The sequence below is a fragment of the Eriocheir sinensis genome, chromosome 63 (genome assembly GCF_024679095.1).
Source record: "Eriocheir sinensis breed Jianghai 21 chromosome 63, ASM2467909v1, whole genome shotgun sequence".
Taxonomy (NCBI): domain Eukaryota; kingdom Metazoa; phylum Arthropoda; class Malacostraca; order Decapoda; family Varunidae; genus Eriocheir; species Eriocheir sinensis.
The window spans coordinates 3,433,570-3,459,561 of NC_066571.1; the positions used below are offsets into that span (position 1 = coordinate 3,433,570).

General features: G+C 45.4%; 1 protein-coding gene across 1 annotated transcript in view; it reads right to left on the bottom strand.

Moving 5' to 3' along the window:
• Positions 1-3,935: 3,935 nt before the first annotated feature.
• The window catches only part of LOC126986864 (protein Wnt-2b-A-like), a 68,130-nt gene continuing 46,073 nt past the window's right edge, over positions 3,936-25,992 (bottom strand). Inside the window, exons 3-8 of the mRNA XM_050843328.1 lie at positions 13,406-13,641; positions 12,804-12,922; positions 10,000-10,161; positions 8,502-8,766; positions 6,829-6,956; positions 3,936-6,392 (exon numbers count right to left, since the gene is read on the bottom strand). Of these exons, the coding sequence (XP_050699285.1) occupies positions 6,243-6,392; positions 6,829-6,956; positions 8,502-8,766; positions 10,000-10,161; positions 12,804-12,922; positions 13,406-13,641 (1,060 nt within the window). The 3' untranslated portion in view covers positions 3,936-6,242. The remainder of the gene's footprint in view (positions 6,393-6,828; positions 6,957-8,501; positions 8,767-9,999; positions 10,162-12,803; positions 12,923-13,405; positions 13,642-25,992) is intronic.

Below are 25,992 nucleotides of genomic sequence, written 5' to 3' on the forward strand. Positions count from 1 at the left end.
GGATGCAATTGTTTTCTTTCCTTGACTTCTTCCTCTTCTCCTTCGTAGTTGTCCTCTTTTTTTTATATCTGCTTGAGGACAGTTACCATGAGAGGTTGAAGCATAGTAAAGTCGTTTGTGCATTGAGAAGATGGCGCCACTGTAAACATTTGCCTGCGCCATGAACGTACTGGGGCCGACTACCATCCAGGCCCCTCAAGAAAGCCTAATGGCACTATAGACGTACTTTTAATTTACTGTAATTTAATTTTTCTTTTGCTTGGTGTTTTCTTTTTCTTTTCTTTATTTTCTGTTTTTTATCTAATTTTCTTGGTGTTATTTTAATATCATCCTTTTTTGATGTTCCTTGGTTTGGATACACTTAAAAAAAAAATTGTAAAGCACCACGTGGCTGTGTTATCGGGAGGCCGTGCAGTGAGGGCCAATGCCGCAGAGAGCCAGAACTGTTTTGGAATTCTTACTTGAATGTGATGGACTCTGTGTAGTGGCTGATATATGGAAGTTATCACAACAGTTGAATGTGCTTTTTTTTCCAAAGTTAAAAATGTTTTTGCTTCCGATATCAGAGGAATTTAATCCGTCCGCTGCGATTGGCATGGATTTGGCTTTCACCGGTAGCCTGGTAACATTATAGTCCCAGGTTTTTCTCTGCCTCTGTGGTGGATAGTGGTGTGTTTCCCATGTGGTATTGGTATGCTGGATATTCCCTCCCCAGATGCAGGACTTTACATTTTTTCTTCATCGAGTTGTAGCAGCCACTTTTTGATCCATTCATGTAGATTTGTGAGGTCTTCTGGCAGGAAATACGCAGTCAAGGGCTAAAGTGTTTGGTAGTGCAACCTTCAAGGTGGCTTAGTACATCAGCGAATGAAAGTTTGTGGGTTTTACCTTCATATATGATTATCTCTTGAGTTATCATATTAATGAAATCCGATCATGGGCCACAATCACCGGTAATAGAGGTGAACACAAGATCCTCGGGCAGGAGAGTGCGACTTAGATGGACAGCGACAGCCTGCTTGAATGCCCGCTGGGCGAGGCGAGGATGGCCCAGTTTTCGATTTTAACTCTGTATTTACCGTTTTTTTTTTTTTTTTTTGCTATAAATCAGCTAACAATTGTTAATAAATGTTTGAACTATACGTGTTGAGGTAAAACGTGCAGAATTACTGGTGTGTCAGGAAGATTAACCATGTCTCCATTCTGTAATACTGTTCAGTGTGGTTAAGTTTCAAGCTTAACGACTGGGAGATGATGCCAGCCAGCCTTCATCTTCCATCACCTCACAGCGTCAGAAAGTCATTGAACACATATAGTAAGAGCTTCTTGGTCGTACGGATCGTCATTGGCCTGGAAGAAACATTTTTTTTTTTTTCATAACAAAGGAGGCAGTTCAATGGCACAAAAAAAGTAAACAATAATAAAAAAAAAAAAAAAAGCCCGCTACTCGCTGCTCCCAAAAAGAATCCAAAGAGGTAGTAATTAAAATCGAGTTTCACTGAATATACATAGTTCTGCGCGTCTCATCTTGGTATAGCATTGCCGTTGACGTTTATAAATATTTGGTACTAAGGGAGTGTAAGCATTCCACGATTAAGAATTTGGACTGAAAGCAGAAGCCACGTGACGCAGCTTACTGGTAGGTGGCGGCCTCTGCCTGTCCTTCTTTACTGGAGAAAATTTTGATTACTTTCTTTTAAATGTTTACTTCCGATCCCCTTTTAATAAATAAATTTTAATGAGTTTTATTAAATTGGTAAATCAAGCTATAACCGTACATGTCTTCAAACCTATACATTTTTAGCTTCTGTTGTATTTAGCTCGTCTCAGGCTGTACCGCGATATTTTTTATTTTATTCATTTATTTATTTATTTTTTTTTTTTTTACGTCTTCGCTTTGCGCCGGTAGGCATGCTTGAGGGGCCTGGATGGTATTCGGCCCCAGCCCGTCATGGCGCAGGCAACTGTTTATAGTGGCGCCATCTTCTCTTGGCGTTATCTTACAGTTACCTAGTTGTCTCATAATTTGGAACATTTATAGACTTGAAGAGACACATACACACACACACACACACACACACACACACACACACACGCACACACACATCGAGGAGACGAAATGAAACTCCATCTTGTTTTCCTCCTTTATAGAACCACTGTTATAATATATATTTATTCATTTATCTGTTCATTTATGTATTTATTTCTCTGTGACTCGAGAGGCGTAACGTCATGCCTACAGCTACAGAAAGGTGTGGAGGAGGAGGGAGGGGGAGGTAGGGGAGGAAGGAGGGAGGAGGAGGGAGAGGAGGGAGGGAGGGGGAGGGGAAGGGCGAAGACGCGGGAGGAGAAAGTATTGTTGAGGAAAAGACGAAAATATTAAGTGAACATTTTTTTCTTATCAACTTAAACAGAATCCTTTGCGTTGATAAGTCTAATCATCATAGCATCAGTAATATAACAATAATAATAATAATAATAATAATAATAATAATAATAATAATAATAATAATAATAATAATAATAATAATAATAATAATAATAATAATAATAATAATAAAAATAATAACAAGCTCATGAATAATAGTAGCAATCTGTATACTCGTCATCGGTAGACTATTACCAGGAATTTGTAATGTGAACTTTTTTTCAGTACTAAATCCAAGTTTCTCTTCCATTAGTCTGCACGGAAGTATTTTTTTAAGTACTACTGAGAATATGAAATTAAAAAAAAAGGAAAAAATAGAGAGGCAGTACCGAGGAGCCATCCCTGTCTTAATAATGAATGGATACAGAGGCGAGGAGAGGGGACACAACACACAAAAAAAGAAGAAAAAAAGAAGTAAAAAGGGCGAGGAAAAAGGGAATAGGAACAAGGGAGGAGATAAAAGAGGCGAGGATGAAGAGAACATGACGAGGAAGGAGGGAACAGGATCAAGGGAGGAAGGTAGAGGGACGAGGAGGGAGGGAAGAAGGGAATAGGGTCAAGGAAGGAGGGTAAAGGGACGAGGAGGGAGGGAAGAAGGGTGAGAAGGGAGGGAACAGGATCGAGGGAGGAGGGAAAATAGGCGAGGATGGAGGGAAGAAGGGCGAGGAGGGAGGGAACAGGATCGAGGGAGGAGGGAAAAGAGGCGAGGAGAGAGGGAAGAAGGGTGAGAAGGGAGGGAATAGGGTCAAGGAAGAAGGGTAAAGGGTGAGGAGGGAACAGGATCGAGGGAGGAGGGAAAAGAGGCGAGGAGGGAGGGAAGAAGGGTGAGGAATAGGGTCAAGGAAGGAGGGTCAAGGAAGGAGGGCGAAATATTATATTGTACGACACTTTCTACATGACTAGTGTTGCCGGCAGCGTCCTCCCAGCGGCGGCGACCCCGTCAGGAAGGGAAGGACTACGGGCGTGTGGTCCTGAGAGAGAGAGAGAGAGAGAGAGAGAGAGAGAGAGAGAGAGAGAGAGAGAGAGAGAGAGAGAGAGAGAGATTGACAACCATAGATATAAAGAGATAGATGAAAGAAACGAGAGATTGACAGATAAATTGATGAATAGAAGGACAGATGATAAGAGAGAGAGAGAGAGAGAGAGAGAGAGAGAGAGAGAGAATATGACAGACAGACACATAGACAGAGTTTAATTAACCCTCAGGACACAACACAAGATAATAATTAGCTATACCGGTCTCTAATAATCTCTATAATATTACTTTAAGACGACTAAGTACACACACGTACGCGTACAACACACATGCGCGCACACACACACGCACACACAATGCATCCGCTGCGTGGGGAATCTGTACATATCGGTGTTCATCTATATACAGAGAGAGAGAGAGAGAGAGAGAGAGAGAGAGAGAGAGAGAGAGAGAGAGAGAGAGAGAGAGAGAGAGAGAGAGAGAGAGAGAGAGAGAGAGAGTAAATGAAAGAAAGAAAGAGGGAGTGAGAGAGAAAGAAAGAAGGAAAGAAAGAAAAAAGACAGGCAGAGAGAACGAAAGAAAGAAAAAGAAAGAAATGAAAAAAGAAAGGAAGGAAAAGAAAGTGGAAAAAAGAGAGAAATAGAAATAGAAAGAAAAAAAAGAGACGGAACGATAGAAAAAAAGATAGAAAGAAAGAAACAGAAAGAACTAAGAAAGAGAGAAAGAAAGAAAGAAAGAAGTAAAATAGGACACATCAAGGGAGTTACACAAGACACAGGGGATCGGTCGGATACACTATACACTTAAAACACTCCTCCGTCTAGGGTTCAAATCCTTTACTTTGAACCCAACACTATGCACAGGTCGATCCCCTTACCCCCACAACCACATCCCCTCACCTGGCTCATCACCAATTAAGTCCACAGGTAGCCAGGTGCATACGGAAACAGGTCTCAGAAACACCCCTTAACACACACCTGAGAAAGTACCTGTATTTACCTGTGTTTACCTGTAGACACGTAACACAGGTGAAAGGAAAAGTACAGGTAACCAGGGAAAGTTCGTGTACCTGCACAGCCACACACACTCAGGTACAAACGTGAGTCAGGTGTACCGAGTGTTCCTTGTGTGGGGGTCGTGGGGGGTAGATGGGGGAGGAAGGGGGTGGTGTCGGCGCCCATCCTTCACTAATAGTCTGCTCTTGAACCCCGGCCAAGCACCTCTTCCCGTGGGCTCTGGGTTCGCCGGGCGCACCTCACTAATGAGACCCGATGCTGAGCTAGTCTTTCCAAGGACCCTCAGAGGAGACCGGGAGGATGAAGAGCCGGAGAAGAAGCAGGAGGAGGAGGAGGAGGAGGAGGAGAGAAAAGACGAAGAGGAAAAGCGGTATAAAAAGACAAAGAATTAGAATCAGAAGTTGGAGTAGAATAAGAAGAAAAAAATAACAAAAATAAGAGGAGGACGACGACGAGGAAGAGGAGGAGGAGGACGACGACGAAGAAGAGGAGGAAAAGGAGGAATAGGAGAAAGAGAAGAAAATAGAAAAGAGGAAATAAAATAAAACGAACAAAAGAAGAAAAAAGAGAAGAAGCATTAGAATTACCATTTGAAGTAGAACAAGAGGAAAAGTAGCAAAAAAAGGAGGAAGAGAAGAAGGAACAGGAGGAGGAGGAGGAGGAGGAGGAGGAGGAGGAATAGGGTCTACATCCGAGGTGCTTCATGTTCTCTCCCGGGCACTCGTCACTTTCACTAAACGACCCAATTAGACGCTGTAGGGAACGAGGATCTTCAAGTGCAGGTCTCGAGGGGCGTGTTGGAACTGTAGCGGGGATGTGCCTCTCGTGTAAGTGCGTGTATGTGCGTGTGTGTGTATGTGCGTGTGTGCTTTTTGTTTCTGTGTCTGTTTTTCCTGCATGCATGTAGCCTGTGTTAGTGTGTGTGTGTGTGTGTGTGTTTCTTTTTATCTCTATCCCTGTGTGTATTGTCTCCGTGTGTTCCTGTTTTTCTTCGTGTGTATTGGTGGTGGGGTGACGGGGGGGTAGGGGGGTGAAGGGGAGGGGGGTTTAAGGGGAGGGGAGTGATGGTGAATGGGTGGATGTGCGTTGCTGGGTGGGAAGTGCCTGTCTGTATTTATGTCCGGGTGGGTGTGGGTGTGGGTGGCCATGCTATAATTGTAGTGGTAGTACTTGTATATGGGTGGTGGAGGAGGTGGAGAAGGAGGAGGAAGGGGGGGTCGGGAAATAACTTCTGTTCCTGTTCATTTCTATAACTGTGGATGGGTGGAATATTGCTTTTAAATCTGTAAGGGCTTCAAGTATGGTCATGAAACATTATGTGGAGTATGGATGCCAATGTGGAGGAAGTAGACTATGGGGGTGGTTGTAGGAGTATGTGTATGTGGAGGGAAGGAGCTATGTGTGTGTGTGTGTGTGTGTGTGTGTGTGTGTGTGTGTGTAGGGTGAAATTTGACCAACTGGGGTGTATGTGTAGACGTGAGAGAAGTGTGTATGACATGTAGAAGATATGAATGTATTTATATTGAACTTTCACATATAGTACTGGCGAAGTTCATGGTGTAAGCGTAGAGGTATATGTGCCTTTCAGGTATATTAATAGTGTGATTATAGGTGTAGATGGGAATGTGAAATACCTAGTGTCGGTGAAGTATTGTGAACGTGAAGTGTATGTGACGTGTATTGTGATATAGTATACGTGTAAGTGACGTGTCAGTGTAGGCGAGTCACATCCCGAATCCCCCACGCTGCAACGTATCCTCGGCGCCGAGTCCTAAGGCGTCCCGAAGGTGGAGGTGCCGGCCAGGCGTGCCCCTCCGCCAGGTCAGAGCGGAGAGGCGGGTGAAGGCAGGGAGGGGGGCGAAGACAAGGGCGAGGTCGAGGGTGACGGTGAAGGTTCCTGCCGCGGCTTACAGAAGTGCAGGTCCCGCCAACTCTCGCACGTCTTGCAATCCACGGAGCAACACCACTGGAACTTAAGGCCATATTTTTAAACATTTCTGCGCCCAAGAACACGTAATTTACTAGTCTTTCGTGGGAGTTTTGGGCATTTCCAGGGGTACTTTTATGACCCTGGTGGTAGTCTGAGCCTTCTTCTGTACCGTGAACCTAAAAGAACACTCATTAGAATTCGATTAACCTCTTTTTTGACCTTTGGAAATAGTTGGTGCTAGGGGTGGGCGAAGCGTTGCCAAATTATCGTACACACCGTATTGCATTTTCGTAGTTTCTGACTGATATCTATAGCAAAACAAACAAACAAACATCAATAAATAACAGTTTTAACTCAAACTTTAATATTCTTTCGTTATTTGTGTAGGTACGAGAGTTTAAGGTTAAAGAATGATAAATACAGTGTGGTGCATACGATAATCTGGCAACGCTGGGTGGGAGCATCTAACAATACCAACCTTACACTCGCACTTGGAGGTGATGAGGCGCCGGTGTGTGTCGTAACCGCGGCCACAGCACAGCAGTTCACACCCGTCCGGCCCCCGCGAGGTCTTGTTGCACTGCCGCCCCCCCGTCCCCGTGAAGCCTGCCCCGTCACCCGTAGGAGGTCACGGTGGGATGGGGTCACAGGCGGGGTAATGGCAGTGGCGGGAGGGGAAGGGGATAAGATAGAGGGGTTGTTAGTATCTCAGAGGATGTTTGGGCTATGTTAGTTGTTTGTCAGGTGGTTGGGACGTGATTTGTGATAGAAACATGGCCTTACTTACACATCATTCTCACACAAGAACATTTGAATAGAAAAAAAAACATAAGGAGTCTGCAAGAGATCGATCGGCCAACATGAGACAACTTCTGTAAACCTGTCTATTTCTCTATCGTATTGGCACTCACCACATGACTGACGAGCCTGTTCCACTCATCCACCATTCTATTACCAAACAAATTATTTCCACTGTCTCTCTTGAATCTGAGTGTATCTAACTTAAAACCACTATCATATATCCTACCTGCTCTTATGCTACCAGACCCTTACTGTCATCATCGTTACTAAGGCCTGTCATCCATATATACACAAGCTTTAACCAAGTCTCTTCACACCCCTTCGCCTTGCTAAAGAATGCAAATTTAAACATTTAAGCCTCTCCTTATACGGCAAGGTTCTCAAGGCATGAATCATTTTTGTCATCCTCCCCTGCACAGATTACAACATGTGGCCCATTTGTTATTTTCCCTCTCAGTTTCTTACTTTAGTTTATTCATCACGCTCCCTCCCTCTCCTCCCTTCCTTCCACCTCATGTAAATACGTAGATTAATTTCGTCCGTGTTCTCAGTCCCCCCTGTATCCCCCCTTCCTGACCTTTAGGATATGCGCAATACATCCCCCCCCTCCCCCTTGAGCTTAACCCTTTCCTCCTCCCTCTCCCCCTCTCTCCCTTTCCCCCCAACATGAGTATTTGCGCATTTACAATCCTCCCTCCCCTTATACCTTCCTCTCCTCTTTCCATCCTTCTTTCTCTCCCATATTCTCATAACCCCCCCCCCCCCCACACACACACACACCTTTCTGTTCCCACTCTCCTAAAACTAATCATCTTTCTTCCATTTCCTTTCTTCTTTCCCTTTTGTTTCTTTTCCTCACTATGCAAACCTCCCATCCATCACTTTCATACTACTGTCTTCCTTTCTCTCTCCCCTGCTTCTTCTCCTTTATCCCCTTATATATCTTCCTCGTTATCAGCCTTCCCTTCCTTCCTTACAACGCTTCTCTTCACTTTCCCTCTCCCTCTTCAAGCCACATTCCTTCCATTTTTCTTTTTTCTCTCACAAAACAAACCTTCCCTCCATCTTTCTCTCTCTCACACTCTTGCATTCCTCCCATTCACCCACGTACCTTCCTCCCTCCCGTCATGTATTTTTCCTCATTAGCAACCTTCCCTCACCCTTCCTATTCTCTTTGCCGCTACCAAAAACTTACTGTCCAAGACTCAGAACTTAGTGTCGTAGAAGTCAGCATGAAGATACGTACATAGGGGAGGACTCTAGATACATTATGTCCATCACTACCAGCCTCCCTTCCTTTCCTTCCCACTCTCCTACACGCCCACCTACTCTCCAAGACCCAGGACTTACCGTAGGAGGTGTCCGCGAGGCAATAGTCAGGGGAGGACTCGAGGTACACGAGGTCCTTCTTCCTCGGCGCCCGGTGTTCCCCCAGGCGCGGCACGAGGCCATCCCCGTTCGGCAACATGCTCACCTCCGTCGCCTCGTCGTACCGCGCCTTCAGCCAGCGCGCCGTGGCTCCGAACGGCGCCATGGTCTGCCAACACGTCCTCGTGGTGCAGGAGCCCGAGACCCCGTGACACTTGCACTCCAGACGCATCTTCTTCCTCACGCCCTAAAGAGTTGAAGGCACCGGTGCGTGATGAAGGGAAGGGAGGGGGAGAGGCAGGGGAAGAGTTTGTGTGTGGTGGCTGAAGATAAGAGAGTAGAAGGTGCCGAAAGAGAGGGAGGGAAGAAGGTTTATATGTGGTGAATGGAGACAGGGCTGTGAGAGGCATACTTTGTGAGGCAGAGAGGGAGCTTCTGTGTGGTGTGTGAGGATTAGGGGTGTAGAAGGTGCCGGTGTGTGAGGGAGGGAAGGAAGGGAGCTTATGTGATGAATGAGAATGGGAATGTAGATCATGTCAAAGTGGGAGCAATGTAATGGATTGCGTAACCGCTCTTCTATATTTATTAAGTCCTTGAACCCCGGCACACAGGGCACACGTATGGATAACAGTTTAGCTTTTCCAGGTCTCCCCAGGTTACCACTTATTGACCAAACCCAAAGGAGGAGTAAGCAGTAGGGTACGCTGTGCACCGAATCCCCTGACCTGGATGGAACCCTTCCCCGTGGATTTGCGGCTAAGCGCGCAGACACAGCGGAGTGAGGAAATGAAATGAAGGATAATGTTCTATAGGGCAGAGGGAAAAAAATACTCATTAGAAGAAAAATGAAAGTAATGCGGATGGTTTATGAGGAAAGTATTACTTGTGGGTGTGTGCTTGTGACTGAGGGGAGGGTGTGGTGCTTCTCTGCCATGCGCGAGGGAGAAGGAGGCGTTCCTTTCAAGGGGGGAGGGGGGGAGGACGAGGACCATGTTGACCTAACTACGTGTCGTTATTACCTCCATTTTCTCCGCCTCGCCGCCTCCCTTTGCTCTGCCATTATCGCCGCCGCCCCCCGCCGCTACCATCATCACCGCCGCGTCCACCTCCCGCTGCCCCTGTTATCACCTCCACTTATGTACCACCTCCACCTCCACCGCCACCACCATCTCATTACCAGCCAGATTGCCTCCCCCTCATCTTCATCATCACCATCACGACCATCACATTCACCTTCATCCCTCATCCTCGCCGCCCCTCCTCCCTCTCCTCCCTTCCTCCTCCCTCCAGCCCTCATTTCCACGCTCTTCACTCACCATTAGGAAGACTCTCTCTCTCTCTCTCTCTCTCTCTCTCTCACAGGCCACCTAGTCTGGACCATGGGGTCTGTGTGGTCTTATTTTATATGTAAATCTATGTAAATCTCTCTCTCTCTCTCTCTCTCTCTCTCTCTCTCTCTCTCTCTCTCTCTCTCTCTCACCTTCCTGCCGGCGCGGTTGTTGTGTAGGTTCATGAGGGCTCGGGCGTCCCTTTGGCCTCGATCTCTCGCATCTATGAACTTCCTGGCGAAGGCGGTGCCGTAGCGGATGTTGTCGGAGCAGCCGCCCCAGCTGAACTGCCCCACCCAGTCCGTCTCAGTCCCCTGCGGCGGCACACAGAGAGGGATGGTTGAGCGGGTTGAGATTGCATTACTGGGTTGGGTTAGCTTAGTATAGGTTTGGATGGATTAGGTTAGACTAGATCAGATTAGGGTGATTGTGTCAAATTAGGTCAGGTTAGTATTATATTAGATCACTTTAGGACTTCGTAAGGTCAGTTTATGGTCAAGTTAGGGGGCTTGTGTCAAATTAGGTCAAGTTAGTATTACATTAGGTCACTTGAGGACTACGTAAGGTCAGTTTATGGTCAAGTTAGGGGGCTTGTGTCAAATTAGGTCAGGTTAGTATTATATCAGATCACTTTAGGATTAAGTAAGGTCAGTTTATGGTTAGGTTAGGGGGCTTGTGTCAAATTAGGTCAGGTTAGTATTATATCAGATCACTTTAGGATTAAGTAAGGTCAGTTTATGGTCAAGTTAGGGGGCTTGTGTCAAATTAGGTCAGGTTAGTATTATATCAGATCATTTTAGGATTAAGTAGGGTCAGTTTATGGTTAGGTTAGGGGACCTGTGTCAAATTAGGTCAGGTTAGTATTACATTAGGTCATTTTAGGATTAGGTAGGATCAGTTTATGGTCGGGTTTGGGGGCTTGTGTCAAATTAGGTTAGTCTAGATCAGATTAGGGTTCGATTAGGTTACAGTATAATTAGATTGGGTCAGGTTAAAGTTAGATTTGGTAAACTTATGATTACAGTGTGTTAAATTAGGTTTGGCTATGTCGGATTAGAGGATTTGAGTTAAATTAGTTTATGTTAGGTCAGGTTGGGATTAGTTTAGGTCACATTAAGATTAGATTATGTCGTATTAGGCTTACATTAGATAAAATTAATATTAAACTAGGTTAAATTTGTTACATTAGGTCAGATTAGAATTAAATAAGTCAGGTTAAGAGGCGTGGGAAAAATTAGGTTAGGGCAGGCATGGTTACGTTAGGCTTGGCTAGGATGGCTTAGGTTCGGTTTGATTACATTAGGTTAGATTTGCTTGAGTTAGAATATATCAGGCTAGTTTGGATTGAATTAGGGTTGCTTTGGATATGCTAGATTAGGTTAGATTAGGGTTTGATTTAAGTAAGTTAGAATAGAGTCGGTTAGTTTAGGTTAAGTATTGATAGTCAAAGGTTGTGTATATTTATGTACGTAGTTATGAATGACGTTTGTAGCTCCCATTGTGGTTATCGTGGGCCGCGGTAGGCGTAAGTTTTGCGTATCTAATCATCCGCGTATAAGGGGTTGCCTGGCCGAGTTGTTTTATTTATTTTTTTATTGTTTTTTTTTGTTATTTATTTTTTTATTGCTTTTGTTATTGCTTTTGTTGTGGTGGTGGTGGTAGTGGTGGTGGTGTTTTTTTTTGTTTTTTTTTTGCTGTTGTTGTTGTTGTTCTTACTGTTATTGTTTTGTTATTATTCTTATTGTTGTTGTTATTGTCGTATTTGGGGAAATTACAGTACTAAATATTGCAACAACTGCGTGACATTTACTCTTGTTTCATAGAACTAATGCCAAAACTGACGTTGCTTGATCATTTTTAGGCGTGCGAGCTTACGTGTTGTGTCTAGTCTATTTAGAAGGACGGAGTGTAGGAAGACGGTAGCATGCCTGTATGAACTGCCATTACAAGCTTTGAATGTGGCAGACTTTTGTATTGACTAAAAAAGGAGGAATTTAATATGATGAATCTGGTGAACTTTTGTATAGTCTCATTTCATTTACTTTCTGGTTATAGAAGAAAGAAAAGGACGGCCAATACCTTTGCCGTGATCTCTTTTTACCATGAACGAAAATCAAATAAAAACAAGCGACACACAAAGAACACAAGCTCAGCAGGCCACAAACACACGCATTCAAGAGAAGAAAATTCGATAGTTCAAATTTCCCGACGCGTCATCGCTCGTCAGCCTCCGGGAAGCAGCCTTGAGTCCTCCTGCACGGACGCACACAGGCACGCTCCATCCTGACTTTTAGCTCCGCACGTGTGAACAGTAAATCTTTTCTTCTCACTCTTTTTCAGCGCCTCAGATACAAATGTCTTTGCTACGTTACTTCATTATAATGCTTTAGTAGTTGTAATTACTTTAAGGCCTCCTGTAATAGCGTTTCTCTGTCTCGCTTTCTTCTGCCTTCAAGTGAAAGTAACCGCAGTCTCGCTTTATAGCCCGTCATGCCAGATGTCCTTTGGCCTTTTCAACGCTGCCTCGTTATATTATCGCAATGGTTCTTATCACCTCGAGTGTTTTGTTGTGGTGGTGTTTTTCTTGTGTTTCGTGTCCTGGTGCTCGCAAGTAAACAATGGTTCTTATCACCTCGAGCGCTTTGTTGTGGTGGTGTTTTTCTTGTGTTTCGTGTCCTGGTGCTCGCAAGTAAACAATGGTTCTTATCACCTCGAGCGCTTTGTTGTGGTGGTGTTTTTCTTGTGTTTCGTGTCCTGGTGCTCTCAAGTAAACAATGGTTCTTATCACCTCGAGTGCTTTGTTGTGGTGGTGTTTTTCTTGTGTTTCGTGTCCTGGTGCTCTCAAGTAAACAATGGTTCTTATCACCACGAGTGCTTTGTTGTAGTGGTGTTTTTCTTGTGTTTCGTGTCCTGGTGCTCTCAAGTAAAAGCATGGTCAGGCCGCCGCCCTACTCACCTTCTTGGTCAGGTCACAGGCGCAGTTCGTGATGGCGCCGCGGCTGCAGGCCCTCGTGACGGCGTGCACCACCCCCGCGCTGTTGATGGAGTACACGAAGGCTGACTCCCGCGTCCCGGCTGCAGGAGAGGGTTAGAGGGGAAGGATTAGGAAGGAGGTGGAAAACAACACACAAATAAACATACACACAGAAACGCACGCACACACACACCCTACCACACACACACACACACACACACACACACACGTATCCCTTCTCCTTGCCCCACACACGTCACTCTCCCTCCCCCCCCGAAAAACACCCAACACAAACACACACACATCATCCCACCTACACACGTCACCCCTCCCCCCCCACACACAAACACACATACACAAATACACAAATCATCCTCCCCCTCACACAGGTCTCCCTCCCCCTCATGCTCTTATAACACAAACACACATACACACATACACGCACACAAACACACATACACAAATCATCCTCCCCCTCACACACGTCTCCCTCTCATAATGCAAACACACATACACACATACCCCCCCCCCAAACACACACACACGCAACACACCACACCACCACACCAAGTCACACCACTTACTCCTGAGGACGTGCCTGCCGAAGACCGAGGCGTCGCGCGGGATGGTGGAGCAGTTCCATCGCGCGTCCTGGAACTGTTTCTGGCAGTGGCGGACGCCCTGCACCGCGCCCTCCGTCACCGCCATCATCGCGTCCGGGTGGCGGTTGCACAGGAGCCGCTGCCGCCTCACCAGCCCCGGGATGTTCTTGCAGTGCACCCGAGTGGACGTGTACGAGGCACTCAGCTGCGACATGAACCTGCGGGCGTGGCGAGAGGGTGAGGTTAAGGGGACGTTGTGAAGTTTGCGATGCGGGCGTGGTAGTGTATCTTTTGTTATGGGCGTGAGGAAGATTATGAGAAGATTCTGATGTGGTAATGAGGTAGGAGGTGAGGCGTGTAGAAAGATATCATGGCATGGGCGTGGGAAGATGATGACGATGAAGAGCTTTAGGTGGGAGAGTGGGTAGGTGTCGTTTGGCATAGCGAGAGGAAGATTATGAGTAGATTTTGAAGTGGTAATGACGTAGGAGGCGAGGCGAGTGTGAAGATAACGAGGCGCGGTCGTGGGAAGATGATGACGATGAGGAGATTTAGGTGGGAGACTAGGGGCATGGGTGTCGTTTGGCATAGCGAGAGGAAGATTATGAGCAGATTTTGATGTAGTAATGAAGTAGGAGGCGAGGCGTGTAGAAAGATATCATGGCGTGGGCGTGGGAAGATGATGACGATGAAGAGTTTAGGTGGGGGAGTAGGGGCATGGGTGTCGTTTGGCATAGCGAGATGAAGATTATGAGTAGATTTTGATGTTTTGATGGTGTAGGAGGCATGTTGGCGTGGCAAATCCCTGAGGTTAGGGTGACGAAGAAGGTATTGCGGTGGGGGAGTGAGGGAGTCACTTCGCGCGGGTATGAGGAAGATTTTATGTAGATTTTGATGTGGTGATGGGGTAGGAAGCGTGCATGGCGGGGGCGTGATGTTAGGGGGACGATGAGGGCATTTGTGGGCATGGGCATGAGGAAAATGATGAGAAGACTTTGATGTGATTTGGTATAGGAAGCGTGTGGGCGTGGCGAGGGCGTGAACTTAGCGTGAGGTTGAAGGGTATGCAGTGGGAGCGTGTGTGTCGTTTTGCATTGGTGTGAGGAAGATGACGAGTAGATTTTGATGTGGTGAGTTGGTAGGAATCGTGCGGGCGTGGTGAGGGCGTGAGGTTAGGGTGACGATGAGGTGTTTTCGGGGGAGACGTGAGTGTATCGCTAGGCATTGGGGTAAGGAACATTATGAGTAGATTTTGATGTGGCGATGGAACATGAAGCATACGGCCGTGGCAAGGGAGTAAGGTTAACCCGGTAGCTACGGGGGTCATGTTTCTTAGGTTAGGTTAGGTTAGGTTAGGTTAAAGGCCCCTCTAAGTAAAATAATGAGAAAGAATTGTCACTCACGCAAACCATTTCATAATATATATCAACGCATGTGTCATCAGTTTATGCATCATCTATTTTGAGAGGTTTATATCATGGCAGAAATTTGGCCCATCGCTGGTACATGGTAAAGCCAGAAATTTGGCCCGTCGCTGGTACATGGTAAAGCCAGAAATTTGGCCCGTCGCTGGTACACGGTAAAGCCAGAAATTTGGCCCGTCGCTGGTACACGGTAAAGCCAGAAATTTGGCCCGTCGCTGGTACACGGTAAAGCCAGAAATTTGGCCCGTCGCTGGTACACGGTAAAGCCACAAATTTGGCCCGTCGCTGGTACACGGTAAAGCCACAAATTTGGCCCGTCGCTGGTACATGGTAAAGCCACAAATTTGGCCCGTCCTTTGGTAAAGCCACAAATTTGGCCCGTCGCTGGTACATGGTAAAGCCACAAATTTGGCCCGTCGCTGGTACATGGTAAAGCCACAAATTTGGCCCGTCGCTGGTACATGGTAAAGCCACAAATTTGGCCCGTCGCTGGTACATGGTAAAGCCACAAATTTGGCCCGTCGCTGGTACATGGTAAAGCCACAAATTTGGCCCGTCGCTGGTGCATGGTAAAGCCACAAATTTGGCCCGTCGCTGATACCGGGTTAGGTGACGATTAGATGTTTTCGGTGCGGGTGTGGGAATGGCGCTTGGCACGGGCGTGAGGAAGATGATTAGATTTTAATGTGCAGGATGGGTAGGAACAGAGGCTTAGAATCACCGTTTCCAAATTATCGTACACAGAGCATTGTATTTACCGGTTTCTGACGCCTAACTATTGCCAAGAAACATCGGGAATTAACTATTTTAACGACAAATGTAAATGAATCTAGTTATTGGCAGGATGGGTAGGAACAAAGGCTTAGAATCACCGTTGCCAAATTATCGTACACAGAGCATAGCAATTACCGGTTTCTGACGCCTAACTATTGCCAAGAAACATCAGGAATTAACTATTTTAACGACAAATGTAAATTAATCTAGTTATTGGCAGGATGGGTAGGAACAGAGGCTTAGAATCACCGTTTCCAAATTATCGTACTCAGAGCATTGTATTTACCGGTTTCTGACGCCTAACTTTTGCCAAGAAACATCAGGAATTAACTATTTTAACGATAAATGTAAATGATTCCAGTTATTGGGGCCCAGGAGACAGTTTCTGGGTCGGAAGTTCGTCAATATAAGAGGCTGAGTACGACAGTCTGGCAGTCTTTTAGGGAGCAGCGAGTAGCGGGCTTTTTTAATTAGTGCTCACTTTTTTGTGCCCTTGAGCTGTATCCTTTGTTGTAAAAAAAAAAAAAAAAAAAAAAAATTGCTTAGAATAGAGTTTGGCCAACCTCATTCACAGGCGCCATGTTTCTCATATTGATGCTAATACAATAGTGCTTTTTATATTGCTCTAGATACTTCAAGATCCTGACCATATCTACAGCACAAAAAAAATATATATTGCATCAGGTTTGAATTTCGCGCGGCTCTCTTGGTAAAAACATGGCGCCTGTGATGGAGACGGTCAAACTCTCTTATTCAATGGCCTTGGGGATGAAGCTTGTGAACGTAGCGAGAGTGTGAAGGTACCGAGGTGTGGGCGTGGGTGTGTGGAAGATGACGAGTGTATTTTCTTTGGGTGATGAGGGTGTGAAGTACGTGGGCGTGATGGGGATGTCCAGAGAGCATGACGTGAGGGTGTGGGTGGGATGGGTGTAGTGGGGGTGTAGATGGGTATAGTTAATCTCTGTGCGCGGTGGTGGTAAGGAGGTAGTTGTGGAGGTGTGGACGTGTAGGTATATGTGTGGTGTTCAGAGTACGGGACTAGTAGGTATGGGTGGGTGAGTATAGCGAGGTGAGTGTAGGTGTGGGTGCGTGGCGTGGTGGTGTGGTTTGGTGTGGGGGTGGGGGCTGTGGCTTGGTGCGGGGGTGGGGGTGATGATAAACCAGCGTGGGGAAGCGGTAGATGAATGCAATGGAGAGGTGATATTTGTGAATCTTTTGCTAATAATTATCGAGTGAGCAGTAAGATAAGTGAGTGATGGCAGGTAATGTAGTGGTTGTGGTGGTTTTATTATTTTTTTTCAGCTATAAAAGGCGGCCAAGGCAAAGCAAATATATATCGAACACAAATCACTGCTCTTACGGAAGGACGATAGGAAAACATGAGAGAGATGTATTGGTACTCAGCACTTGGAAGTCAGCAGGTCGTAGGAAGTAGAAAACACATGCAAAGAAAAAAAATCCAAAGTCTACCAGTGTATAAGGATGAAAGAATGAAGGTGTTGGTTAAGTCATGCATTAGAAAATTGGAGAGCATAGAAATGAGTGAGTAGAGAGTCTTGTGCAGCGAGGGCCCAGGAGGTGTGGAGGGATGCAATTAGCAGTTTCAAAGGAGTAGTTAGCATGGAAATAGCAGTAAAAGATAATAGGGGAAGCAACACTGCGGCGGGATTTAAGAGGGAGAAGACAACCAGTGTGAGGAGAGGCGGTGGTGAGACGAAAAGCTTTTGACTCCACACGTGAGCAATAGGAGTGGAATCTAACCCAACTCAACCCACCCAAGCTTTTGACTCCACACGTGAGCAATAGGAGTGGAATCTAACCCACCCAACCCACACACACACACACACACACACATATTGGATGCATATTTTATACAGGAACTTGCAAGACCTTGAATGGATATATAGTTAACATCTGGGAAGGGAGGAAAAAAAGCTGGAGACGATACGGTGCGCTCAATCTCCAGGACGTTGAGTTAGCAACAGACGATTATATAAAGTTTCCAGTCAAGATTTTCAAATGAGGACAGACTTAAGAATATTAATTTTAGTGGAGAAGGAGGCGACAGCTGTGTTACCGAAGAATTGAGGATAGATGTCTGGAAGGCGGGGTCGAGTTTTTAAGTGGAGTAATTGAGGATGGTGGTTAGGGAGATGGTGATGGTGGTGAGGGGGAGGGTTGATGGTGGTGGTGAAAATCATAACCGATGAACCGATGAGCTCAAATTAGCCAAACTCGTCTGTCTGGACTTTTATGCTTCCTAAAGTATTCGAATTATGTTACCTAAACCTGAACCAATTTAACCCCCCTACCCCAAATTCTCTCTCTCTCTCTCTCTCTCTCTCTCTCTCTCTCTCTCTCTCTCTCTCTCTCTCTCTCTCTCTCTCTCTCTCTCTCTATCAATATCAGTCTATCTTTCTCCGTGTATCTATCTCATCGTCAGGCAGGTGTAGGTCAGTGGTTTTTGTTCGTCTGTTCCTGGAAAACTCTTAAGTACACTTCTTCCTTGCCTCTACCGTCTACCTTGGCCCTGATCTCTCTGTCTATTTTGCCACTCTCTCGACTTATCAAGGAAAAATTAACTTCATATCCAAAGGGAGCTTGATCTTCCTGTCCTTGAAGTATTCTCAAAATGTTTAATAATAAATAGTTCTCTAAGCAAGGTAGAAATCTTTCAGGAGGACTGGGGCGAGGAGAATAAATGAAAAACAAACGTTAAAACAAATAATGCTCACCAAAGTAAGTTTTGATCATTGCTTATTGTAATGTTATGGCTCCGTTTTGCAGGATCATATTTTTTTATAGTATGAGTACTAGTTGGAATGGTGCGTACGAGATAGCGAACACACCTCAACTATGATAGGGAACTTATTAATCCCTAAGATCAGGCAGAAGGTTGACACTTCCTGCTGGTGGAGAGAATCAGTTCACTTTAACCCCTTGGATGCGGATTTCCTACAAGAAGACATCACCAAGCTACAGGAGTGGAACAAAACAGTGGCTGCTCCAATTTAGTGAAGAAAAATGTGAGGTCATCCATCTTGGGAGGGGAAATCCAGCATACCAATACCACATGGGAAACACTCCACTACCCACCACAGAGGCACAGAAAGACCTGGGAGCATATGTTACCAGGCTACCAGTGAAGGAGAAATCCGTGCCAATTGCAGCGGACGGGTTAAAAGAGCCTAAACATTTTTTTTTTTCTGGGGGGGTAGAGAAGGAAGCATTTTCGAAAAGAAGGGGAAATAGGAAAGGACGTAGAAATGGAAGGAAGTTACTGTTCGTTTCCAAGTACGTTATGTCTGTTGTATTTTAGTGAGCACCGAGTGTTTATGCTCGTGTTTGTGATATGTAGCTGATACGATTTATCCTTCATTTGCTATCATACTTTACAAGAAGAAGAATGGGATGTTTTCTCAAGCGCCTACGTTTACAACCCCGCCAGATTCTCATTAAAAGTTCAGTAGCCTGTAAGGGGTGTCGTGGTCGATCATATTTGTTGAGTAAATATTTGTTTTGCGCAACTATCTTAAAATCGAGTATGTGTGTGCATGAGTGTTGGAGAGAGAGAGAGAGAGAGAGAGAGAGAGAGAGAGAGAGAGAGAGAGAGAGAGAGAGAGAGAGAGAAAGGACTAAAGGAAGTAGGCGACAAACAATCTGGCGGCGGATCGGAGGTATTAGGTGGACTGTATGGGAGGGGGAGGAGAGGGAGGGGGAGAAGAGAGGGAAAAAAGAAGGGGGCGGAGGGAACTTCAATAGTGCTGTGTAAGAAAAGCCTCCCCTGCATCCTGTGGTGGAGGAGAAGGAGGAGGAGGAGAGAAAATATGGCAGGGGAGAGAAGGTAATATGAGACGGGGGGCGGAGGCATTAAGGTATATGATTACCTCCTCCTCCTCCTCCTCCTCCTCTACCCTCCGCCTCCCCTCCAATTGTCCTCAGCTCCTCCCACCTCTCCTACCATTATTCTCCTCCTCCTCCTCCTCTTCCTCCTGCTGGATGGAAAGGACATAGGGCAGAGAGCAGCCTTGTGTGTGTGTGTGTGTGTGTGTGTGTGTGTCAGAGATGGAGTGAATAACAGCTGTCTTTTCGAATTCGAATACGAACACTTCAAGTTCCAACGAATACGAATACAAATTCGAATACACTGAAATGGTTTTAATTCGAACACAAGCACGAAGGCTTCTTGAAAATATTCCATGAATACATTCATGAATACTTTTCATTGAAAAATACCTTCTTCACGCAAGTGAGTAGAGTACTGTTTTAATCTTCGTGGTGCAGTGGTTAGCACACTCGACTCACACCCGAGAGAGCCCGGGTTCGATTCCCGGGCGGAGTGGAAAAATTTGGGTGGCTTTTCCGATACCCTACGCCCCTGTCCACCCAGCAGTGAATGGGTACCGGGTATTAATCGGGGGTTGTGTCCCGTCTCCTGGGATCTGTTCCCTTCTGATATAATTCCTTCCCCTCCTGTCTCTCTCCGGCATATGACCACAGATGTTGCGCCGACTAAACGAAACTTTCCACTGTTTTAATGTTATGCAACAGTAAAATGAGCTCATGAACAATGACCTTCGACTTCGAGTGTTCACAATGTCTGCCACACAGTACACGGACAGTGAATTCACTGTTATCTCCGGGAGACGCCGCACCACTGTACATATGTCATGGGCTGTAGGTTAATGGAGAAAATATCCTACAATAGGCCTATATCAAGCTGATTTACACAGTCACCGTCCACACTGGCAAGTGACAACTGAGTCAGACTCATGACGCCGCGCTACTAGTCTGCGAACCTGTACCGTACACGATAATGACACGTCCACCCAGGAGGCTAGAGTTGTAAGGAACAACGGCTGTTATATTTGATATATTTTTAGGTATTCGTCAGATTATTAGCAGACTACGAATACGTTTCCCTTGTATTCGAATACGAATGAGAATACTTTAATTTCTATCAACAATTCAAATACGAATACACCCGAATACGGTATTCGAATGTATTCGAAAACGAATACCGAATACGAATACTCTATACCTGGTATGTGTGTGTGTATGTGTCTGAGAGAGAGAGAGAGAGAGAGAGAGAGAGAGAGAGAGAGAGAGAGAGAGAAGAGTGTCAATGAACAAGCCTCACCTCCTCAGCATCAGCCCAGCATCCTCACCCCCACCAGCAGTTCAATCAGTATCGGCGTCAAGCACAGGTGGATAAACAGACAGGTGAGGGAGGGACAAAAAGGCCGCGTCCATATATAACGAGGCGATGACTGTGATCAGGAGAGCAAACCACCGCCGCGCCAACCACCCTGAAGCCTTCACTCTAAATTGGCGCAGCATCGTTTAGCTTATTAAATCTGAACTTGTTTTATACACACACACACACACACACACACACACACACACACACCACACACACTTTATTTAATCCTTACTTCTGGTCATATTTCCCTATCCTCATATTTATAGTTTTTTTTTTTCTTTCACCTCACGCCGTCTTGGATAATTTTCCCGTTGATCCAAACGTTGAAATGTCCATCTGTAGTCTTGTCAACTGATTACTTCCTCTCATCCACCTTTCATTTTCTCCTAGACATACTGATCCACTCATCCACCTTTCATTTACGTCGGGCACCCTTATCCACTCTTCCCCATCCTCCCTCACTGTTTATTTACACCTTTATCCACTCCTATCCACTCTCCTTTCGGCAACCTCATCAACTCTTTCCACCCTTCCATTCATTCTCAGCTGCTCTCATTCACCCTTCACGCACTCCCTTCCACATTTATCCACTATCATTTCCTCCAAACTACCTTTATTCACTCTTTTCCACTCCACAATCACTCCCAACTACTCCTTTCCACCCTTATCCACTCTCATCCGCTCTTTATTCACTCTCATACACCCTTATAAAGTTTCATCCACTCTGATTCGCCTCCAAGGAAAAGGGCGGCATGTTGACTGGTCTGCTCGCCTCGCCTCTTCCTCATAAGGGTTAGATGGTGGAGGAGAGGGAGGAGTAGGGTTTTAGAGGTAGGGGTAGGGGGGTAGGGAGCATTGAGGGGGCATGAAAGGGGCTGATTGGTAAAAGGGGTAAAGGGTTAGGCAGGGGGCGTTTTACCTTATGAATAGAAGGGTTGCCTACTCGTGAATTGGGCTCTGGTGTGTTGTGCGTTCTGGTTATAGGCCTTCTCTTTTGTGTTCTATCTCCTCTTCATTATTTTCATCTCTCGCCTATTCTCTCCCTTCCCTCGTTTGGTTCTAAGGTGCTCTGTGTGTCTGCTGTTTATAGGCCTTCTCCTTTATCTCCTGTCACCTTGTTTTATTATTTATACCTGTCCGCTTCTCTCCCTTTCCTGTTTATCTTGTTTAGAGTTACGGGCTGCCTTGCCTTGGGAGTCCAGATGATGCATACTTAATAAGGCGCCATTTTCTATACTACCTTACTTCTCTCTTCTTTTATATCTTCTCTTCTTTTCCCTTCTTTTGTTTTCTATTCTCTTCTCTTGTCTCTCTTTGCCTTTCCAACACTCTCCTCTCCTCTCCTTTCCAGTCCTCTTTTCCCTTCTTTTCTTTTCCCTTATTTTCTATTCTATTCTATTCTCTTCTCTTTGCCTTTCCAAAACTCTCCTCTCCTCTCTCCTTTCCAGTCCTCTTTTCTCTTCTCTTCTCTTCTCTTTGCCTTTCCATCACTCTCCTCTCCTCTCCTTTCCAGTCCTCTTTTCTCTTCTCTTCTCTTCTCTTCTCTTCTCTTCTCTTCTCTTTGCCTTTCCAACACTCTCCTCTCCTCTCCTTTCCAGTCCTCTCCTCGTTTTCCTCTCCGCTCTACTTTCCTCCTCTTCTCTCGTACAGTTCTCTCTTCTTCTCTCCAATCTTCTCCACTCCTGCTCTTTTCTTCTCTTGTCTCTTCTCCCCAGCAGTAAATTAAGGGTTGTCTTGGCCGGGCATTCAGTAGGGACGTTGCACTCCCTCATAACTCCCTCATCCCCCGCCAAGACTGCTGGGAACATTACTTCAGCTTCAGCATGTTCTCCTCGGAACATTAATTTATTTTTTCTTACTAAATCAATTTCCTCGAGGTTAGGCGTTCTGTATCGTCTCCACCATTTTTTTTCCTTCCAGGATTCTATTTTCAAGGGTCCTATTAGTCTGTCCTCGTATGGAATATGCATCTCATATGTGTATGTGGGGGGGGGGGGGGGGGCACCCACACAGGCCTTTTGGACAGAGTGAAGTCAAATGTTCTTGGTCTCATCAACTCCCCTCCACTTACTGACACACTTCTACCACTCAAACTATGCCGTAATGTTGCCTCTCTATCTTCTATCAATATTCTCTTGCTAACCGCTCTTCTGAACTTGCTAACAGTATGCCTCCCCCACTCCCACACCTCCGCTGCACACGACTTTCTCCTCTCCTTCATCCCTATACTATCCAAACCCCTTATGCAAAAGTTAACCAGCATCTTCACTCTTTCATCATCTTCACTTGAGTAGGCGGTGGCTGAGTGGTTAGCGTGCGGGACCCACATTCACTGCGTGATGGACGACGCGGGTTCGAATCCGCTACCACCTGGGATTTTTCAGTCACCGCCGAGTGGCTTAAGACTACCCACTCGCTGTCCTGAAGACCACCCATCAACCCGGACACTTGAGGAAACCGTCCAAGTGAATCAAGAACGAGCTCCGGGGGACAGCATGAGCTAAGAAAAGATGGCGCCACTATAAAAACACTTGCCTGCGCCATGACGGGCTGGGGCCAACTACCATCCAGGCCCCTCAAGAAAGCCTACCGGCGCTATAGGCTGGTACTTAAAAAAAACTCTGGAACAGCCTTCGTTTGTCTGTATTTCCTCCTGCCTGCGACTTGGACTCTTTAAAGAGGGGAGTATTGAGACATCTTCCAACCAAAATTGACCTTCTCTTTCGGCTGCTCTTCCTGAACACTTGTTACCGGAGCAGCGATTGGTACGCTTTTGTCTTTGTGTGTTTTTATGCCCTTGAGCTATGACCATTGATGTAAAAAGATTAAAGCATCCAAGTAGAAAACAAGCGACGCCACACGAGCGGGATGGTCCATTAGCACCTCGTCTTGGCCAGGTGAACGATAAGGCACACCTGGGCGGGGGAAGAGGGGGGGGATGGGCGCGTCGCAGGTGAGGTGAATAGCAGGGCGGAGGTGATACTTGGCGCTTTGCTTCATGTATTAAGTGTGTGCGTGTGTGTGTGTGCGTGTGTGTGTGAGTGGAGGGAAGTGAGAGGGGGGGCGAAGCATACTTCTCTTTCTCGTTTTCTCTCTCTCTCTCTCTCGTGTGTGTGTGTGTGTGTGTGTTGGTGGGGGGCTGGGTGCCGACATTAATCAAGGTTGTTTTTCCTGGTCGTCTCTTCCCTTTTGGCGCGGTCTGTCTGCCTGATGGATGGGGAACGGGTTTGGGGCGGGCCTTAATTATTATCATTATTACTTTTATTATTATTCGTGTTGTTGTTGTTGTTGTTGTTGTTTATGGTGGTGGTGGCAGTAGTAGTAGTAGTAGTGGTAGTGGTAGTAGTAGTAGAAGTAGTAGTAGTAGTAGAAGTAGTGGGCGGAGGAGGAGGAGGAGGAGGAGGAAGAATAAGAGTAGAAGCAAGAGTAGTAGGAGTATGAATAAGAGTAATCGTAGAAGTTGTTGTTGTTGTTGTTGTTGTTTGTGTTATTGTCAACTTGCTTTATCCTGGTGCGTCGGGAGTGAACTGATCGGCTTCACAAGGACGGAAAAACAAATAGACAGGTAGAAACAGACATTCACAAGCAGACAGGCAAACATACATACCGACAGACAGACAGACAGGTAGACAGATGCTCAGAACTTGACACATATACAAACACAAATGGATCGGCTTCACAAGTACGTCCAGCAAGTGCTTGATCTGTTCCGCATGTGACTGGCTTGCCCTACGATATGATGGAGCAATTAAAGAAGGCAGCCTCGTTACAAGGATACAAGAAGACTCCAAGGGGCCAGACGGCTTACCCATGACAGTCCCCGAAGATGTTTTCTCACCAAATTCCCTTCCCGCTTATGGATACGTTTAACCTCTATTTGAATATTCCAGTTGTGTTTACTTCAGCTATACATTCCTTACCGGTTTGCTCCACCCATCCACCTCCCTGTTCGTGAAGCGGTTCTTGTCTATTTCCCTTCTGAACTTGAACTTATCCCACTTGTACCCTTTAGTGCGTGTCCTCACATCAGAGAGAGAGAGAGAGAGAGAGAGAGAGAGAGAGAGAGAGAGAGAGAGAGAGAGAAAAATAAGGATAGATAGAGAGCAAGGAAGAAAGAAAGGGATGAAATGAAAGAAAGGGATGAAATGGAAGAAGGCAAGAGGAAAAGAAATATTGAAACAAACGACTAAAATGAAGTAAAATATAAATAAAGGAATAAAGGAAGAAAGACAAAGCGGGAAACGGATACCGCGCCGCAAGCCGTCAAGTTTTTTTTTTTTTTTTTTTTCTTAGGATGCTCTGCCCGGGTTGGTCACTCTTAGGACATGACTAACAACCCGATGACGACCCACGCGCTAATGAACCCTGACGAACCCTGGACACTTTTTGAACTAACTAAATAACTTACAAACCAACTATCAATTTAACTAACTGTTTGACGAACTATTGAACTTGCTGTTTACTCATGTGAAGTCAAAAGCCTTTATGTTGCCTGCTCTTCCACGCTTCCATGATGCTCTCTCCTCCTCCTCCTCCTCCTCTTCATCCTCCCACGCTTCCTTCCTCTCCTCACCTCCTCCCACCTCTCCGTCTATTTATAGTTTATCCCTCATCATCATCATCATCATCTTTTTTTCCTCCTTATTTCTTTATATTTTTCGTCTTCTAAACGTTTTATTGATATTATTTTTTTCTTATGATTCGATTCACCTTTTTATTCTTTTTATTCTTAATCTTTATCTTCTTTTTCCTTAATATTTTTTTTATTCTCTTCGTTTTATTTATATTATTCTTTATCTTGTGTTTTTCTTATGTTTTCTTCTTTGTTATATGATTTGATTCACTTATAAAGCCTTTCTTTTTAATAGTTTTATCTTTTTTCTTCGTAATTTTCTTTTTTATGTTTTATTTATCTCACTTTTTCTTGCGTTCTTGTTTTTTTTTTCTTTCTTATATAATTCGATTCACCTTTTAGCATTTTTTTTTTATTTCCTTTAATCATTTCCACCATTGTTCCTTTCTGTTGCCGTCACTGTTGTTCTTTTTTTTCTTGTTTGTTTGTTTGTCATCGTTTCTATCTACGTTTTTTCCTCACCGCCTCCTCCTCCTCCTCCTCCTCCTCCTCCCTCGTCTCTTCTCCACATTTGCCTATCTCTGTGTCCTTCTTC